This window comes from Mesoplodon bidens, assembly GCF_964165515.1.
Source record: "Mesoplodon bidens genome assembly, chromosome: 3".
Taxonomy (NCBI): domain Eukaryota; kingdom Metazoa; phylum Chordata; class Mammalia; order Artiodactyla; family Ziphiidae; genus Mesoplodon; species Mesoplodon bidens.
Window position 1 is genome coordinate 19071302 of NC_138178.1, and position 20709 is coordinate 19092010.

General features: G+C 37.3%; 1 protein-coding gene across 8 annotated transcripts in view; it reads left to right on the forward strand.

Annotated features, from left to right (window-relative positions):
* Nucleotides 1-20709, forward strand: part of ANKRD26 (ankyrin repeat domain containing 26) — a 69543-nt gene that overhangs the window by 36948 nt on the left and 11886 nt on the right. For 6 of the 8 annotated variants that reach the window (XM_081227891.1, XM_081227898.1, XM_081227892.1 and 3 more), the window contains 7 exons: nt 339-476; nt 3077-4033; nt 5428-5580; nt 8573-8643; nt 8984-9077; nt 13459-13565; nt 15390-15519. In XM_081227891.1, coding sequence (XP_081084017.1) covers nt 339-476; nt 3077-4033; nt 5428-5580; nt 8573-8643; nt 8984-9077; nt 13459-13565; nt 15390-15519 — 1650 coding nt within the window. The remainder of the gene's footprint in view (nt 1-338; nt 477-3076; nt 4034-5427; nt 5581-8572; nt 8644-8983; nt 9078-13458; nt 13566-15389; nt 15520-20709) is intronic. The other 2 variants (XM_081227895.1, XM_081227897.1) reach the window with 2 other exon arrangements.

A 20709-nucleotide genomic window follows, 5' to 3' on the forward strand; every position in this document is an offset into this window, starting at 1 on the left:
TCCAATCCATGTGTTAATTTTGGCTTTTCTATGTTAAAATACAGGGTAAATTGCCTTGAGACTGTGATGGAACTAGTTAAAAGCTTTGTAAAAAGATTTTCTTTCACAATACTATATCTCCCTGTATTTTTGCTCTGTGATAAGTTTAGCAGTCATTTAAATTAAAATCTTAAGTTATTCATGTGGGATAAATATCCTTGTGTTTATTTAAAAAGGCTACTTCCTTTTAACAGTTTTTTTTTAACTTTTAACAGTTTTTTTTTAAATTCTGCTCTTAAGCTTTTGACTTTTTTTTTTTAATGGTATGAGACCAAAAACCTCATGAAATGTGTCTCCAGGTTGTAGAAGAGCGAAATGACGCTCAGAGGCAGCTTTCTCGAGAGCAGAATGCCAGAATTTTACAAGATGGAATCCTGACCAGTCACCTTGCCAAACAAAAGGAGATAGAAATGACTAATAAGGAAATGAATTCTCAGGTATTTTCTTTAATCATTTTCAAATATTTGTGTGTATGTATCTGTATATGTATATATTTTAAAAACCAATACTACACATCACAGACAGTGTAGAGGATATTTAAAACCTATTTAAGTATATTTTTGGGGGGTGACGTTTCTCGTCCATTGGATATTTAATATTTTTAATTCAAACATAATTGAATTATATTTGATTAAATTTAATTCAAGTAGTATTTTTAATTCAAATCCATTTGTCTGCAACAGTCAAGCAGTGACATACAATAGCCTCATCCAAGGAGAGGCTTTTAATATTTTCCATAGGAACTGATGAACTTTTCATAATCTCAAAACTATTGCTACCATCTAGAAAAGTCTGCACCCTGATGACGGTTTAGGCAGGGAAGACCACGTGTGCTCCACCATCGACCACACTACCCGACCAAATCCCAGCACTGAATACGTCCTTGCCCTCTGCTTTGGAGTGAACATGTCAATCACTATGCACCTCATCATTTTCAGTGTCTAAATCAGAGTCTGTTCTTGGCTTCACTGTCATTTCTTTAACCAGTACCCCATCAATGACATTTTCACATCACTTACAATTTTTCAGTATCGTAAAAGCTGCAACATTAGTTGTAAAAACATTTTTTTTTTTTTTTGTGGTACATGGGCCTCTCGCTGTTGTAGCCTCTCCCATTGCGGAGCACAGGCTCCGGACGCGCAGGCTCAGTGGCCATGGCTCACGGGCCCAGCCGCTCCGCGGCATGTGGAATCTTCCCGGACCGGGCACGAACCTGTGTCCCCTGCATCGGCAGGCGGACTCTAAACCACTGTGCCACCAGGGAAGCCCATAAAAACATTTTTGAGCACTTAAAAAAAAAATATTTCCTTAGAATAAACTTACAAAATTACCAAAAAAAAAAAAAGAGAAAACCCCCAAACAAACAAACAAAACAACATTATGGTTTTTGGCAGTGATTTCACTTCCTTGATAGATTAATAGAGAGGTTAGTTTATCCCTTCCACTGATGGTAAGGAGGAAAGGTATAGCCAGTTCAGAGACTGTCTTTTGGATGTCATTCTTCTACTTGTGAGAAAATTAACACTTTGCTCCATGTAGTGTCCTATTTCAGTACAAGGAACTTTTGAAAATAGTGATAGATATGCCATAATATTTATTTAGTGATAATTTATTGATAAGTATTTTATTTTTAGTGAAACAGTTCATTGTATTTCCCCCTACCTTACTATTTTAAGAATTATGAAGAGAGAATATAAGTTATTGCAGCAGCAAATAATCTCACGATTTTCTAAGATCTCTATAAATTTTACCTTATTTACCACTAGTGTATGCACCATAGTGAAATATAAGGCTCATTTCATATTTATATGTTTGTACTAGAGAACTAGCTGTGGTTTGGTGTAAGAGGACTCATAGTAAAGTCAGAAGACCTGGAGAAAAGCCTGCAGCTTGCTTGTATTCTTGACTTCCTCATTTCCAGGACTGTCATAGCTAAATGAGTTAATTGATGTTTGAGGAAGTGCTTAGTACAGTTATCAGTAGATGTAATTCTTGTAACTGACTATAAAAATATTAGAAACGTAGAATATTTATGGAATATTCTCAGGACTATATAAATATTAGAAACATAGAATATTTATGGAATATTCTCAGGAAAAAAAATTTTTTAGGAAATTTAATCTGTCGAAATATATACAGAGCTAAGGCTTTTACTATGGGGTAGCTGTATAGGTTAGATAGCAGATGTAATTTTTTTTTAAGCTAGCAGGTGGTATTTTATTTTATTTTTTATTGAAGTATAGTTGATTTACAATATTGTGTTAGTTTCAGGTATACAGCACAGTGATTCAGTTATATATATATATATATATATATACCTTTATAGATTCTTTTTCCAAATATTGAGTGTAGTTCCCTGTGCTACACAGTAGGTCATTGTGGGTTATCTGTTTTTTATATAGTAGTGTGTATATATTAATCCCAACCTCCTAATGAATCCCTCCCCCTCTTTCCCCTTCAGTAACCATAAGTTTGTTTTCTACGTCTGTGAGTCTCTTTCTGTTTTGTAAATAAGTTTATTTGTATCATTTTTTTAGATTCCATGTATAAGCAATATCATATGATATTTGTCTTTCTGTCTGGCTTACTTCGTTTAGTATGATAGTCTCTAGGTCCATCCATGTTGCTGCAAATGGCATTATTTCATTCTTTTTATGGCTGAGTAGTATTCCACTGTATAAGTATATCACATCAGATGCAATTTTTAAGTGTAGTCAGATTTATTAATCTTTTATTTTAAGCCTTCTGGGTTTGTTATAATTTAGAGAAAGGCCTTTCCAATTCTGAGCTTCTTAAGAATTCTCCTGTGGTTTCTTTTTTACTTTCATGGATTCATTGTCTTCAGTTAAATTTTTGAACTTTTGAAGATTTCTGCCTGTAAGAAGTCTGAGTTTTGTATCCAACCTTATTTTTTCCAGTTGGATATCCACTTATTGCAGCCTTTTCATTGTATAAACATATAGGTTAGTCTTTCAGAGGAAATCGTGAAATGTCAATTTATTGAGTACTAGCTAAAAATTTCCTTTATTTCACTTAGGTGTCCGACAGTCCTGAAAAAGAAAAAGATCTGTTACATAAAAACCACATGTTGCAGGATGAAGTTGCCATGCTAAGACTGGAAATAGACACAATAAAATGTCAGAACCAGGAAAAGGAAAAGAAATATTTTGAGGACATTGAAATTGTAAAAGAAAAGAATGATGATCTTCAAAAGACAATAAAACTGAATGAGGAAACATTAACAAAGACAATATTCCAATATACTGGACAGCTTAATGTTCTGACAGCTGAGAATACAATGCTAAACTCTAAGCTGGAGAATGAAAAACAAAGCAAAGAAAGACTGGAAACAGAAGTGGAATCCTACCGTTCTAGACTGGCTGCTGCCATACATGATCACCATCAAAGTCAGACATCAAAAAGAGACCTGGAACTTGCCTTCCAGAGAGCAAGAGATGAGTGGTTACGCTTGCAGGACAAAATGAATTTTGACGTGTGTAACCTGAATGATAACAATGAGATGCTTTCCCAGCAACTTTCTAAAGCTGAAAGTAAATTCAGTAGCCTAGAAACCAAGCTCCATCACACGAGGGATGCTCTCAGAGAAAAGACTTTGGTGTTAGAACGTGTACAGAGAGACCTAAGCCAAGCACAGTGTCAAAAGAAGGAACTTGAACACATGTATCAAAGCGAACAAGGCAAAGTGAATAAATACATTGGAAAGCAGGAATCCTTAGAAGAGAGATTATCTCAACTCCAGAGTGAAAACATGTTGCTCAGACAGCAACTGGATGATGCGCAGATCAAAGCCGACAGTAGAGAGAAGACAGTAATTAACATCCAAGACCAGTTTCAGGAGATTGTGAAAAAACTTCAAGCTGAAAGTGAAAAACAAGGTCTGATGCTGGAGGAAAGGAACAAGGAGTTAATCAATGAATGTAACCATTTAAAAGAGAGAATGTATCAGTATGAAAATGAGAAAACAGAAAGAGAAGTAAGTATCCAAGAAGAGAAATAATTCTCAGACTTCCTGAAAGAAAATTCAAAGTGATTTTGATTATGGCTAAATGTTGAATCTAGTTGAATATAAATAATATATAGACTATAAATCTATAGACTGTAAATCAGCCTAAAAGCATACCTTGTATCCAGCAAATAAAGAATTAGACCTGAGAGGTGCTTTACTTTGAGTAGAGACATTGTGTCACCTATGAAATTTTAAGAGATTAAGTTATAAATTGTTAATGGGTATAGACAGGTATTAGTAATTTACTCTTCTACTGCTAAGATAATAATTTTAATCTTTATGTCACCACATTTTAGTATCATGATGAAGCAGATAAATGAAACGCTCAGATCTAAAATGAATTATTTTGAAATTAAGGTTCAGTTGTGTGTATTACCTTGACAGTCAATTCCAGTTTTCCCAAATGAACTGATGTGTCGATGTCATATCTCATAGTACTTTTCCTTCAGTAGCTTGTCATAACTTTTTAGTTGATATAATTTTATTTTTATTCATGTCAATTTGAATTAATTTGGGAAATAGTTCAGCCTCAAACCATGTATTCTTAGGACCTCTCAACTCTTTAAAGGCATCTACTTTTCATTAAATCATAATTTGGGATTAAAGTAGTGAGCTTTAGCAAAACTATACTTGATTTAATCTTCCCACTTCTATTTATCATTTACTTGGAACATTTTTACAAATATTTTGCTCATAATTCTCATTTCAAGGCTCAGTTACTATCATTTGGATATAAATCTGTCCAATACAAAGAGAATTGTAGCTCTCTGTGACTTATTAATTTGGCATTGGACTCCCATTTTCAGACTAGTGAGGGGTGGCAGATTCATGAGTAGCAGGAATAGGGTGGGGGACAGGGTCATAGGGGCTGCTATCAGGAGGCAGAGGGAGGCCCTGAAGGTCTCATTTTAATTCTAGGAATTAAAATGGGAATGACCTCATTTTAATTCTGAGATAGGAATCTATTGAGCACTGGATTGAATATGTGAGGATCTCTGAAGTTAATCGAAGCCTCCAGTAGAGAAGAGGGAAGATGTTCCCACCACTCGTCCCACCTACACACCCATTTCTTTCTGAGACTTGAGGAGGTCCTCAAGCTCAGCAAATTGATCGGGAAGGGCGGGGAGTGGATAGTGGGACTGAATCCATTGTCTAAGTAACTTAATAGTGATAAGGCCGGAGGGTAACACCTTCTGTGTCTTAAACCAAATCAGTGAGCAGGAAGGTGCACATACAAGAAGAAGGAGACAAATTGATGCCTCTGGTGATAGTTTTCAAAGTACATAGGTTGGAGTTATCTATTATTAACATAACTTAATAATAAGGTAATTTATAAAATCAGTGACAGAGTATCTTATTAGGCACTTGTGAGACAACTTCAACAAGAACTGGCTGATACCCTAAAAAAGCAATCTATGTCAGAGGCTTCACTGGAGGTCACGTCACGTTATCGTACTAATTTAGAAGATGAGGCACAGGATTTAAAGAAAAAATTACGTCAAGTCACAAGTCAGGTATGTATGAAATTTAACGTGTCAATACTTAATGTATAGGATAAAGTGTTTTAGGACACTAATTTTCATGGACGGCTTTCTTTTGTATTTTCGTTACAAGTAAATTTATTACAATTTTGTTATCTTTATAATGCACTTGTTTCTTAAACTCTGACTTTCATTGTGCCATTTGCATTATATATTTTTTCTTACAATATTTACCCTTAGGAAAGTTGAGAATTGTGCATGATTCCTCACAGAAGTTGAGAGACTTTTTTTCTATTAAACAGTATTTTTTAGTGATATCTCTACTACCATGATGAAGCAAGCCAGATAAAATCAGAGGATAATGTTTAATGGAATGTTCCATAAAATTGTCATTTTTCTTCTTCACTTTCGTGAATGGATATAGAATCTGTGTATATTTATTTCATGGATTTCAGAATAACTTGTGCAGAAAGGTCATTATACAAACCAGTTGAAGTTAGGCATTGCCTTCATTTTCTTTTCATTTTAGATATATTATAAAAGCGTAGAGATACTCAGATCGTGTATAGTATGTACACCCAAAATAGAAAATTAAGAAAATTATCTAGGTCCTGCCATTGTATTTTTAAGAAAACTATTGAGATAATTCACATATCATATAATTCACCCATTTAAAATGTGTAGTTCAATCTCTCCTTGTATATTCATAGAGTCGTGCGCTTGGCATCAATTATAGAGCACCTCCATCACCCCCAAAGGAAAACCCTGCATCCCTTAGCCATCACCCATGGCCCCCATCTCCCTCAGCCCCAGCAACCACCAGTCTAATCTCTGTCTCTGTAGATGTGCCTGTTCTGGGTATTTCATATAAATGGAATCACACAGTATGTGGTCCTTTGTGATTAGCTTTTCTCATTTGACGTAACATTTTCGAGGTTCATCCATGTTATAGCGCATATCAGTACTTCCATTTCTGTTTATTGTTGAACAGCACGTTATGTGGCTAAGCCGTTCATCCATTCATCAGTTGATGGGCCTTTGTGATTAGCTTTTCTCATTTGACGTAACATTTTTGAGGTTCATCCATGTTATAGCGCATATCAGGACTTCCATTTCTGTTTCTTGTCAAACAGCACGTTATGTGGCTAAGCCGTTCATCCATTCATCAGTTGATGGGCCTTTGGGTTATTTCCACCTTTGGGCTGTTAATAATGCTGCTGTGAACAGTCATTTTCAAGTTACTGTGTGGACATAATTTTTATCTTCCTGCTGTTGGATTTTATCCTCTGAGTTAATTGGCTGATTTCACCTTTTCTTGGCCTTTACTCATGCTGTCCTTTCTGTCTTTACAGTTTCTTTTCCTCCTGCCTAATCCTCCATTTATTCAGACCTGGCCCCCAGTCTTCTCCATGAAGCTCTCTCTCTGACTGTCCTAGCTCTCATTGACCCTGTCATCTAGTCTGTGAAGAACAGTTTAGCCCTTAATTTTACACTGTTTTAATTTTTTTCATGAGAGAGAATCTCGTCTAAGTATAAATTTGTCTAACAGGGAATATTTATTGATATGCACGGCACCTGTCTTGCATAAATTGAAAATATTTTAGCTTAACAGTTGCTAGGATACAATTAAGTACTTTATACCATACCAATCATTTTTTCTTGGAGATATTGATATAATAAATCTTTTATTAAAATGTATTTTAAGCAATTAAATATACAATTAAAAGCTCTTAATCTAATAGAGGAGAATTGTTCAATTAAATGCTCTTTTTTTTTTCCCCTCACTCTGGAAAAAAAATCTAAATTTGCCTTCCTTCATTATGCAGCCAGAACTGGGGATTTTCACATTTATAGCATTTCACCAACTGTAAAGCTCTGTGGATAGCTTCTCCGATATCCATACCACATAACCTTAATTTTCTCATCCGAGTACTTTCTAGACATAAACAGTTGCTGGGAGTGAATTGATTCAGAACTTTGATTTAGCAATAGGGTGATATTTCCATGCCAGTGACTTAACCCTTCCTCTGATGGTCACGTAAGTTATGTACCACTCAATCCAGGAGGTGCTATTTGCATATTAGTCCATGATCACTGCCCACTGAGTAGTACAGAGAGGAGGTAAGTTATAAATTATTATAAGTGGAAAAAAGGACTAGTGGAGTCAGTGAAAGTTTTTGAAGTACTGGGCACATACATTCTGGTCCTCATGCTCCCTGTTTACTGCCAATTTCAATGGTATGGAGAATGATTTCAGTGTGACTTGTACAGGAGACCACTTCTGTTGGCATGCCATCTGCCTAAAATATCAAATTGTTTAGAACATAAAATACAGCAATAGTAATAATTCTGATTGTAAACACTTAGCATTTACTATGTGCCACGTACTTTTCTAAATACGTTATGTATACCCACCTCCCAATTTAATCTTCCCAACAACCCAGTGAGGTCAGTGCTATTATTATCTTCATTTTACGGCTGGAGAAACTGAGACACAGAAAATTTAAGTAATTTGCTCAAGGACATACAGCAAATAACTGGTGGAATTGGGACTCAGACCCACGCATTCTGGCTCCTGTGTAGATACTACCTCTCACACTAGTCCCTGAAGCATCTGGTTGTCACCAACCGTAGTGTGTAGTGTGAACGTTCATAATCACTAGAAGAGCTGTGGTCATTCACATATGTGGATATTTAAAATTATAGTTGGTATAGAGCGTGGAGTAAAAAATATAAATGTCTTTCCCCATTTGGCCAATTTATAAATTAGTGTATTTATTTGATAAAATATAATTTAAAGCATGAATGATGTTGTGGTTTAGTACTAGAGGTCAGTAACTTGTAAAGGGCCAGATAGTAAATATTTTAGGCTTTGTGGTTCACAAGGTGTCTGTTGCAGCAACTCAACTCTGCTGTTGCAGCAGGAAAGTAGCCATAAACAATATGCAGATGAAAGACATAAAAACAGATGATGGCGGATTTGCTAGATTATCAGTAATTTAAAAAAAGTTTTTTCTCCTTTTAGTTGCAAGAAGCACAGGATCGACGTACAGAGGCCATGAGATGTGCTGAGAAGACACAGGATCACATCCAAAAGTACAATTTAAAGCAGTACAGAAAATAACTTACGTATAAGTATAGAGCAGATAAGCAGTATAGTATGAGAATTATATCAGTTATGACAATAAATACATCATTGTGAAGCTGGGTAAACATTTCAGCTTTGAGCTATTTTGAAATGCATAATTTTTCTCCATTATTTCTAAATTTTTCACATTATCCACAGAACACAACTAGAAAACGGCACAATTGCCAAATCATCTACTTTTCAAAATTCTAAGAACGTATTAATTGAACCTGCAGGTGTTTGTTCAGAAAATGTGTGGTATTTTAAAATCTATGTGTGAGAATAATTATTTTAAAATATGCATTTTAGGCTTGAAATTGAAAATGCCGAGTTAAAAGCTACAGTCAAAAAGCAAGCGGACAAAATTGAAGAGCTTCAGAAAAACCTGTTAAGTACAAGTTCAGTAAGTCAATCTCTTAATTCCTGTCATGCTGAAAAGGAATTTTAATGTTTTTACTAGTAATATGTAAGAATATTTTGGACAATATGAAAAGTCTCATTGATAAAAGAGTTTATTTTTATACTGATACTACTTGCTACTAGTAGCATAATTCCTCTTTATAGAGGAAGTTGACTGAAATAATAAAATTGATTTTTATAGCAAGATTTTAATTTAAAAGATTGTGACAATCCAAAAGCAATATTTTATATATACCACATTTTGTTTATTCATTCATCTGTCAATGAACACTGTGATTTTTCCACCTTCTGGCTATTGTTAATAATGCTGCTATGAATAGTGGTACACAAATATCTGTTTGAGTCCAGAAATTTGAGTAATGATTTGATCTAGAATTCTGAATTTCCCATGTAATCTAAACCCTCCAGTGCTATTTTGAGAATGAATTACTTTTAATGTTGTAGTTCATTTTCTTTATCAAGAAGGAATACTAGGTCACTATGCAAGCATTTTTCTGAAAGGAATGTATTTTTTCCTTTCTTGGATTTTATTTTACTTTATTTTTTAAAGATTTTTTGATGTGGACCATTATTAAAGTCTTTATTGAATTTGATACAATACTGCTTCTGTTTTATGTTTTGGTTTTTTGGCCAGGAGGCATGTGGGATCTTAGCTCCCTGACCAGGGATCCAACTTCCTGCATTGGAAGGCAAAGTCTTAACCACTGGACCTCCAGGGAAGTCCCCTTTTTTTCTTTAAAAAAAGAAAAGAGATGCCAGTGAAAAACTAGAAATGGCTGCTCAATCAGGGCCTTACATAGTAACAGGTGCTCCTAGCATAGCAAGTTCAGGAACAATTTTTTTCCCAGACACTTGAGTTAATCAGCCTTTCAAAGGTGTAACAGCCAGTCTCAGAAAAGACTGATGTGTAATCCAGGATTCCAATTTATCAGTGTATAGTGAAAGCTGTGTAACTATTTACCAAGCAGAAAGGGATTCTCCTGCCGTTTATACTCTCCTTTGTAGGGGAAGCTACCTATGATTTAAAAATCAGAAGATTCTGTTGTGAACCCTAAGTTGGAGAGATGAGGTAGATGCACCTACCAACTCGTTTCTTTCCATCACAATAGTTAGATTCATGCAGTGTCATTATACAGATATACCTGTCAGGGGGACTAGAACATTCTATTGACTGGCCCTTCTTGTGTTCAAAGAAACATTGAAAATTATTTTTTCTAGACTTGATATGCATTAGTCACATTGTATTAGCATACTTTTCATACAAGTGACAATACAATATGTTGACAAAAGGAGTCTCATGTGAATGAGAGTGCCAGATGTCCCCTTACATTGTCAAACAAATCTATTTGGGTATCAGAAATTGAAAATTTTGTAAGGATACCCCACACTGATTAAGCGTATTAAAAAAATAATGAGGGATTTTCTGTAGATTCCTATAGAAATGAGTTAGGATTATGACATAGAATTATTGGCCACTTTAAGGTCTACACAAATCAAAAATTTAATGAGACAGCTTTTCACCAACTCAGTCAGTAGCCCTGGCTTCTCCTAAAGTTCTCATCTCAGGAATCCCCAGGCCAGAGCCAACCTGAGTTAAGATATATGGTCAGCACAGTGTTGAGATGAAGAATCTGGGCTGGGAAGAAGAGAGAGCTCTAGCTGACTCAAGACTCCAAACAGTATAGTTGAGTATTCACCTGAAAGGAGTGTCAGAAGACTTCCATAAGGTCAGGTCTCTATGGAATAGGAAATTATTCAAAAGAAAACAAGGGCAGGGACTTCCCTGGTGCAGTGGTTAGGAATCCGCCTGCCAATGCATTGGACATGGGTTTGATCCCTGGTCCGGGAAGATCCCACATGCCGGGGAGCCACTAAGCCCATGCACCACAACTACTGAGCCTGCACTCTAGAGCCTGCGAGCCACAACTACTGAGCCCATGTGCTGCAACTACTGCAGCCCACATTCCTAGAGCCTGTGCTCTGCAACAAGAGAAGCCACTGCAGTGAGAAGCCCGCGCACCACAGTGAAGAGAAGCCCCCACTCACCTCAACTAGAAAAAGCCCGCACACAGCAACGCAGATCCAATGCAGCCAAAAAAAAAAAAAAGAAAAGAAACCAAGGGCAAATAATTGATAATCTGATCCTTTTGAAAAACTTTCGCATTATAAAAGAAAATAAAGACAAAGTATGCTGGTCAACATCCTAAGGGTGAGGGTGCCCCCCAAGATTAGAAAATAACACTACACTCAAAGTAACACCAATAAGAATAAACATAAAGTGTCCAAGAATAGCTCTGTACAAGGATAATCCACACCGAGTAATGGCTCATGAGTGTGGCTGAGGATGTTGTCTATGAGGAGCAAGAAGGGGGAGAGAAAAGTACAGGTGATCTCAGCAAAGGGGTCAAGGCTGGAAAGGTAGGTTAGGGAATCTGGTACGACGCCTTGAGATGTAAGGAGCCCTGAGAGAATTTAGAAAGAGGATTAGAAAGGGTCAAGGACTGAACATCAAGGGTTACTGTCATTCAGACTGAGGTGGGCTCAGAGGAGCAGAGGCAGAGTGTGGTCATGTTCGCGGTTGCTGCTGAGAAGTGAAGCAGGGTAAGGACTGAAGAAGAAACGGTTCTTGATGACCCTTAAAACTTTTAGTGGAGTTACAAGATTGAAAGTCAATTTAGTGTAAAAGAAGAGAATAAGTGATGAAAGATGAATTATGGATGAGACCATGCGTTAAAGAATGTAAGAGTTCAGGGCTTCCCTAGTAGCGCAGTGGTTAAGAATCCACCTGCCAATGCAGGGGACACGGGTTCGAGCCTTGGTCCGGGAAGATCCCACATGCCGCAGAGCAACTAAGCCTGTGCGCCACAACTACTGAGCCTGTGCTCTAGAGCCCGCAAGCCACAACTACTGAGCCCATGTGCCTAGAGCTCATGCTCTGCAACAAGAGACGTCACTGCAATGAGAAGCCCACGCACCACAACGAAGAGTAGCCCCTGCTCACCACAACTAGAGAAAGCCCGCACGCAGCAACAAAGACCCAACACAGCCAAAAATAAATAAATAAAATTAATTAATTAATTTAAAAAAAGAATGTAAGAGTCCAGTAGCAGGGGTGAGGGAGAAAAAGGATGAGAGAAAAAGCTACAAGAATCAAGAAGAAGTTACTTTTTTTTTTTTTTTTTTTGGCCGTACGCGGGCCTCTCACTGTTGCGGCCTCTCCCGTTGCAGAGCACAGGCTCCGGTCGCACAGGCTCAGTGGCCATGGCTCACGGGCCCAGCCGCTCCAAGGCATGTTGGATCTTCCCATACCGGGGCACGAACCCGTGTCCCGTGCATCAGTAGGCGGACTCTCAACCACTGCGCCACCAGAGAAGCCCGAAGTTACATTTTTATTTAGTGTATAGAAGACTTAAACTTTATTTAAAGAGAAGAATGGTTAATAGAAATGGAGAAATTGAAACCTATGGAAGAATGCTTACAGAGAATGAAAGGCTTTATCTTGTGTGGGAATTTTTCAAAGATTATATTAGTAAGATGTGATTTAACAAAACCTGGAATATCTTAAACCATTGATGAAAATGTTTCTAGGGCATCTTTAGAAACTAAAACGTAAATATAACCACTCTTTAAAAAAATTTCATTAACGTGTAAAAATCTCTGGGTTATTTATTTACTTATTTATTATTATTGTTATTATTTGGTTGCTCCAAGTCTTGGTTGCAGCATGCGGGCTCCCCAGTTGCAGCAGGTGTGCTCCTTAGTTGTGGCATGCAACCTCTTTGTTGCGGCCTGCATGTGGGATCTAGTTCTCTAACTAAGGATTGAACCCAGGCCCCCTGCATTGGGAGCACGGAGTCTTATCCACCATGCCACCAGGGAAGTCCCAAAATGTCTGTTTTTTTTTTGTTTTTTTTTTTTCTTTTTGCGGTATGCGGGCCTCTCACTGTTGTGGCCTCTCCCGTTGCGGAGCACAGGCTCCGGATGCGCAGGCCCAGCAGCCATGGCTCACGGGCCCAGCCGCTCCGCGGCATATGGGATCCTCCCAGACCGGGGCACGAACCCGTATCCCCTGCATTGGCAGGCGGACTCTCAACCACTGCGCCACCAGGGAGGCCCAAAATGTCTGTTTTTAACAAATAAATTTTGGCAATTTAAATTCTAGAAAAATGATGAAAATGAAAAATCAATATAAGCTGTTTCAAGAAAAGTCATTATTTTTGAAATCTGTCCTTATTGGCATCAGGTTTATAAACTGTGTTTCACTATAAACGTATATTACTCATGAACTCATGAGAAGTAATATTTTTAAGAAAGAAGAGTAAGTCTCTAGGTTTTAAAAAATAATTAAAAAATTTTTTTTTGAGGGTGAAAAGGAGCAATTAAAGGAATATATTGAGTTAAAACAGTCTCTGGAATATAGTTTGGATCAAGAAATGAAGAAAAATAGTGAATTAGAAAAAGAGATTACTGGGTAAGATTTTAATATTTCTGATAATTTCAACACTTAATTGATTTAACTATAATTTTGTTTTATTAAAACCTTAGATACAAATTCATTTTAGATGTGTATATTCATACTTAAACAAATCATCCATCCTATTTAAAAGTTTACTTTAGAAACTCACAGCACAATCTGAAACTGTTTTGAGTACCCCAGTATTACAGTTCCTTTTTAACGATTTCTAAAACAATAACAATAGTGTGCCTTGCATATAGTAATGTCACTCTGCTCTTCATCATCGACCTTGAATTTTTATGTCTGCAAGATATCTTTGCTCTTTTTGGGTAATCCTGCCTCCTTTTAGTTGTGTTTTTCCCCTTCAGCGTTCAAGTATTTTAATATCTAAAAACCTATTTGTGTCACTGTTTAACAACATCAAAAACTATCTTGATTTTGCTTATATTTTCTTTCTGCTCTAAAAGTTTAGTTCTAAAATATACATAGAAAAACGTATGTATGACTTAAAGAATAATAAAATTAATGATCATGTTTTGACCACTCAGATTAAAAAAAAAAAAATAGAGTGTTTCCCAATGTCTGTGATGCCTCCACATGGCTCCCTTTCTGGTTATTTGCTGAGCACAGTTAGCCCTCAGCATCCGCAGATTCAACCAACCTCAGATTGAAGGTATTCAGTGGGAAAAAAATTCCAGAAAGTTCCCCAAAGCAAAACTTGGATTGGCCTCAGGTGGCAACTATTTCCATAGAATTTATTTACATTGTATTTATAACTATTTACATAGCATTTACCTTGTATTAGGTATTATAAGTGATCTAGAGATGATTTAAAGTATACAGGAGTATGTGCTTAGGAGGACTTGAGCATCTGTGGATTTTGGTATTGTACTTATGGTTCTTCCCTGATTCTCATTAGTATTTTTCTCTCATTTAATTTTCTCTACATTGCTTGGCATTTTGTTAACATTGTGCTGGGCAAGATTTCTAGATCTCTTAAAACAGCTTGAAGAGACTGGTACACATTCTCTCTCTGCTGATTTCCTTTTTCATGAAGCTCAGCCTGGTTTTATTCTCCGTCAACTCAGACTCCAAAGATTTTTCTTTCTTGTTTCTTTTTCTATTTTGAGTGAGTGTCGATGTTTTTTGTTTTTGTTTTTGTTTTTGTTTTTTGCGGTACGTGGGCCTCTCACTGCTGTGGCCTCTCCCATTGTGGAGCACAGGCTCCAGACGCGCAGGCTCAGCGGCCATGGCTCACAGGCCCAGCCGCTCCGCGGCATGTGGGATCTTCCCGGACCGGGGCATGAACCCGTGTCCCCTGCATCGGCAGGCAGACTCTCAACCACTGCGCCACCAGGGAAGCCAGTGTCGATGTTTTTTTGCGTGTTATTTCTTTGCTTCTTGTAGAGGCTGTGGTCAGTAGGTACCAAAATGTCTTTTTGTGTCTTTTCAAAATATTCATATATGATATGCTCTTCTTCTTCAGCTTGGATACTGATCTCTGGTTTATAACTAGTATTTAATAATAAGTTAATATTTCATATTAACATACTAAAAATGGATACTAATAACAGCTTACTTATAAGAACCGTATAATATATGTATACACATACTATATTAACTCTTTACTTAGCATGTGTCATAAAATTTTTCTTCATATTATTTACCTAAGATTATAATTTAGTTATTATGCTTTCAAACAATATTAGATTAGAACAGATGAGAAAGGATTATAATTTATAGAGTTTATTTTATATGATAGAACATATATCTGTTTAAATAGTTATTAATTATCTACTCTTAAAGAACTTGACTTATTCATTCTATGCATTTCTACAGACTTAAGAAACTCTTAAAAATGCCAAGAAGGAAGTTAAATGAATATGAAAATGGAGAGCTTAGTTTCCATGGAGATTTAAAAACCAGTCAAAGTGAAATGGATATTCAGATTAATATGCTAAAACATAAGGTAATTTTTAATCAGTTTTGGGACCCAAAAGTCACTTAATTGGGGGAAATATAAATCACTCCATTCTTTGAGCAGTGAAACATAGATTTGTCTCTTAATTTTTTAGACTTGATACCAGTAAAAAAGACAGCTTTTTCCTATATAATTTTTCCATAAAAAGGGCACACTGTTGACTGTTTGTGTCTTGAACCATGGCTAGTGATCTGAAGCTGAGCAGCACACCATTACCCCAAAGCATCCATAATTTTTGGTGACAGCTTTATTGAAATATAATGAACATACCATGCAGTTCACTCATTTAAACTGTACAATTCAGTGACTTTTAGTATATTCAAAGAGTTATACAGTTATCACCACAATCAATTTTAGACCATTTTCATCACCCTAAAAAGAAACCCTATACTTTTTAGCCATCACCCTGTGCCAGTTTTCCCTTCCTCATATTCCCAGCCCTAGTACCACGACTGTACTCCCTGTTTCTATAGATTTGCCTATTTTGGATATTTCATGTCAGTGGAATCACAGAATATGGGGTCCTTTGTGGCTGCCTTCTTTCATTCAGCATAATATTTTTAAGGTACATCTGTTTTGTAGCGTGGATCAATACTTTATTTCTTTTTATTGCTGAATATTATTCATTTGTATGGACATACCACATTTTATTTATCCATTCATCAGTTGATGGACCTTTGGGTTGTTTCCACTTTTTTGGCTATTGTTAATAATGCTGCTATGAACATTCATGTCCAAGTTTCGGTGTGAACATATTTTTTTCATTTCTTTTTGGAATATACTTATGAATGGAATTGCTGTATCATATGGTAACTCTGTTTAAACTTTTGAGGAACTGCCGTACTGTTTTCCAGAGTGGCTGCACCATTTTACATTTTTATCCAAAGTGTGTAAGCATTCCAGTTTCTCTACATGCCCACCAACACTTGTCATTACCTGTCTTTCTGATTATAGCCATCCTAGTAGGTGTGAAGTGGCATCTCATTGTGGTTTTGATTTGCATTTTGCTGTTGACTAATAATGTTGAGGCACTTTTCATGTGCTTATTGTCTATCTGTGTATCTTCTTTGAAGAACTGTCTATTCAACTTTTTGCCCATTTTTAAGTTGGATTGTCTTTTTATTATTGAATTGTAAGAGTTCTTTTTGTATCCTAGATACAAATCTTCGATCGGATATAGGATTTTCAAGTATTTTCTCTCATTCAGGAGCTTGCCCTTTCCCCTTCTTGATGGTGTCCTTCAAAACACGGAAGTCTTTAATATTGATGAAGTTCAGTTAGTCGATTTTTGTCTTTTGGTGTCATATCTAAGAATTGCCAAATCCAGTCATGAAGATAAACACCTGTGTTTTCTTCTAAGAATTTTGTAGTTTTAGCTCTTGCATACTGACTTAATTTCTACATATGGTATGAGGTAGAGGTCTAATTTTATTCTTTTGTATGTGGATATTCTGTTGTCCCAGTACCATTTGTTAAAAAGACTATTCTTGTCTCATTCAATTATTTGGCACTCTTACAATCAGTTGGCCGTAAATGTGGGGCTTTCCTTTTAGATCCTCAATGGTAACGCATTGATCTATATGTCTGTCCTATGCCAGTACCAAGTCAGATTTTATGAGAATTCTTTCTTAGTCATCTTGCATCTTACCAGTTGTTTTATGTAATAGTAAAAAGTCAGTGTAGTGGAATGTCTTTAACTCTACTTCCATGGAGGTTTTTTGCCTCTTGAAGGAGCCTGTGGCCAGCTTATGCCTCACTGACCCCATGACACAATGGGAAGTAGGTTTACAAAGGTAAAGTCCATTCCTTTTTTTCTCCCTCCATTCAGACCTTTAGTCTCTCACCCAGTGCCTCCCACTTCACTCCAGTTTCCATCAAATCTTGGTCACGAGATCTGCTGACTTCGTCTGCTATCTGCTTCATTATGTTTAGCTCATTATAATTCATAGACTCATCCATAGGTTTCACCATCTAGGAGAAGATTAAGTCTGGGCTGTCAGCTTTCCTCGTTGGAAGTCTCTCTAAGCCATCATGTTGCAATTCACAATTAAATCATCTTTTGATGTGGTTCTTGTGTGTAACACTCGTGCTGATCTTGTTCTTGACATAGATCCTGCATTCTCAGAAACCACAGTTCCCTGTATCTACCTTCTTTTATTAAAAAAGAAAGAGATGCATAGCTGTACTTTATAGCTTAACACATAATGAATAGACTAACTATTTCATCCCGTCCAAAGAAAAATTTTTAAGAGTGTAGCTGTTAAAAACCAGGTAGGGCTTCCCTGGTGGTGCAGTGGTTAAGAATCTGCTTGCCAATGCAGGGGACAATGGTTCAAGCCCAGGTCTGGGAAGATCCCACATGCCATGGAGCAACTAAGCCCATGCGCCACAACTATTGAGCCTTCACTCTAGAGCCCGCAAGCCACAGCTGTGGAACCTGTGTGCCACAACTACTGAAGCCCATGTGCCTAGAGCCCATGTTCCACAACAAGAGAAGCCACCGTAATGAGAAGCCTGTGCACCTCAACAAAGAGTAGCCCCTGCTCGCTGCAACTAGAGAAAGCCTGTGCACAGCAACGAAGACCCAACACAGCCAAAAATAAATAAAATAAATAAAATAAAAAAATTTTTAAAAGGTAATAATTTATCTGGGACAAATAATAGGTTAGTAATTTGAATTTCAAAATTTCAAAGTCAGTTTGTATGATATAGAGAAGCACTGTGGTACAATGTAAAAATGAGATATCCTACCTTCCCTTACAAACAAGCTTTAAGTAAGGTAAAGGAAAAATTGTATTTAATTATATACTGCCAAAGGACGTTCCATTTGTTTTACTACTGAGAAGATTAAAAATGCTTCCATGATGTTTTATTTCCTCTCTGAGGAATGGACAATGAAGATTGAGTCCTAGATTAATAAATATTCAAAGTTGCCTATCCCTTAGAATTTCAGTTAATTGAGATGAGCTAAAAAAGTCTGATTTTGGTAATTAAACTGACGATTTCTAGTTGTTTTTCAACTATTATACTTCATATGTCTCCTTGCTTACCAATCTTCCTTATCTTCAAACTTGAGGGGAAATTCTGAAGAGGCATACCTGCCTATTTGTAAGAAATTGTAAGTGAAGGGAACCTGCCAAAAACTTCCTCCTGAATAGTTCTTAGGTCTTTCTTCTAGTTATCTCCTTCTTCTCATCAGCACTGTTTGTCATTTTAAATTAATCTCAACATTTATTCGATTCCAGTTTATAGGAAACCAATTTGTACTGTGTCTAAGTTATGTTTCTTATTATCTCTTTTTTTTATCCACTTTTCTATCTGTTTTTTCCTAAAAATCTCCTCAAAGTTTAGTAGCTGAAATAAGCAATGTTTATTTTGTTCACAATCTATACTTAGGAAAAGCATAGCCAGGACAGCTGGCCTCTCTTCCCCTCAGTTGGAACACCTACCCTGAACACCTAGGCTCTCTTTGTGGCCTGAGCTTCCTCACAACATGGGGCTGGGTTCCAAGGTTAAGAGCCAGGCAGAAGCTGTGTTGCCTTGTCTAACCTCACCTTGCAATTCACACAGCATCTCTTTCACCATATTCTGTTCATTAGGAATAAGTCACTTATGCTTGGCCCATAGTCTACCTTTTTTTATGGGATAATTTTTTTAAAAAACTTATGGATACATTTAAAAACCAGCATAATCTACCCACTGGCCACAATTTTTATATTCCTTCCACATGAAGAATACACTTATCCCTACTCAGTTCCCCCACAAGTCTCAATTGTTATGGTGTCAGGCTCAGGCTTGAGTCCAGGATCTTACCATCTTTCACCAGGTACAGATGGGGATGAGGCTTCTGGGTGTGGTTTCTAGAGTATAGCCCCTTGAGTACCAATCCTCTTAGTACTAAGACTTGAGAACTAAAGGGACAAATTTTCTGCCACCCACATACCCAACATTCTGTTAAACTGCTAAAGACTCTCCCCTTCAGAAATGGAAAATGGAAAACATCCTGGTCCATAGCAGTTCTGAAACACAGCCCGATATCTGCTGCCAGCTCTGTGATTAGGACTTAGTCCCGACCATGGAAGTGATTCTCCTTTGCTGTACCCTCTGAGCTCTTTGTTCTGTCCTTTTCATAAGAAATGACCTGTGTTTGAAGCTGAGTAGTGTTTCTCAAGCCAGCAAGGGAAGAAAATGACACTGAAACCTGGAGGAAGGGGGACTTACAGAACTTCTAAGAAAATCCCAGAGGCCTCTTCTCATTTTGCACTGTCTTGGTCTCTGTTAATCCAAGCTAGCAAGCAATGTTTTTGCTACCACAGTTCTCTTTAAAGCTTTGAATGTCCTGTGAATTTTATTGGGGTTCATGACATTGAAAAAGCTACCCTCCCAAATCTTTTTGAGATAAGCTCTTCCCCTTGGGCTTCTTGTGAAGCTGTTGTAGGATGGTAGGATGGGAAACTTTGTAGGATGATGCCTTTAAAATTCTTATGCTTTGTAAAGATCCTTACAGGAATTTGAGGCACCAACTTAAGTCTTTCCAGGGTGTTAATAAAGGGTTCTACAGTCTTGGCTTCATCTTTAGACCATGTTTTCCTGGCAGCACCCTAAATCTGATCTTAGCCCAGAAGCTATTTCTCTGTTTTAGCATTATTTGGGCATGTGGAGATGCTGTAAATGGGATAGAGATATTTGAACCCAATGAGTCCTGGATCCTTTATATTTAATAGTCTTTTATTTTAGCTTATCCCTCTCATCAATTTTACTTTCAGCTGCTTTGTAGCTAGAGTCCCCCTTCCTCCAGGTTGCAGTGTCATTTTCTTCCCTTGCCTAGAAGCTGCCACCTTCAGCCTCTTCAAGGGCTGTCAGGCTTCCATTAACAGTCTTGCGAAGCCCTGAGAATTTCGTGAGATAAGTGTCAAAGAATTTGTAGACATGTTTTTTTTTCCTTTTTTTTTGTGGTACGCGGGCCTCTCACTGTTGTGGCCTCTCCCGTTGCGGAGCACAGGCTCTGGACACGCAGGCTCAGCGGCCATGGCTCACGGGCCCAGCCGCTCCGCGGCGGCATGTGGGATCTTCCCGGACCGGGGCACGAGCCCATGTCCCCTGCATCGGCAGGCGGACTCTCAACCACTGCGCCACCAGTTTAAAAACATGTAGACATGTTTTTAAACTACCACATCC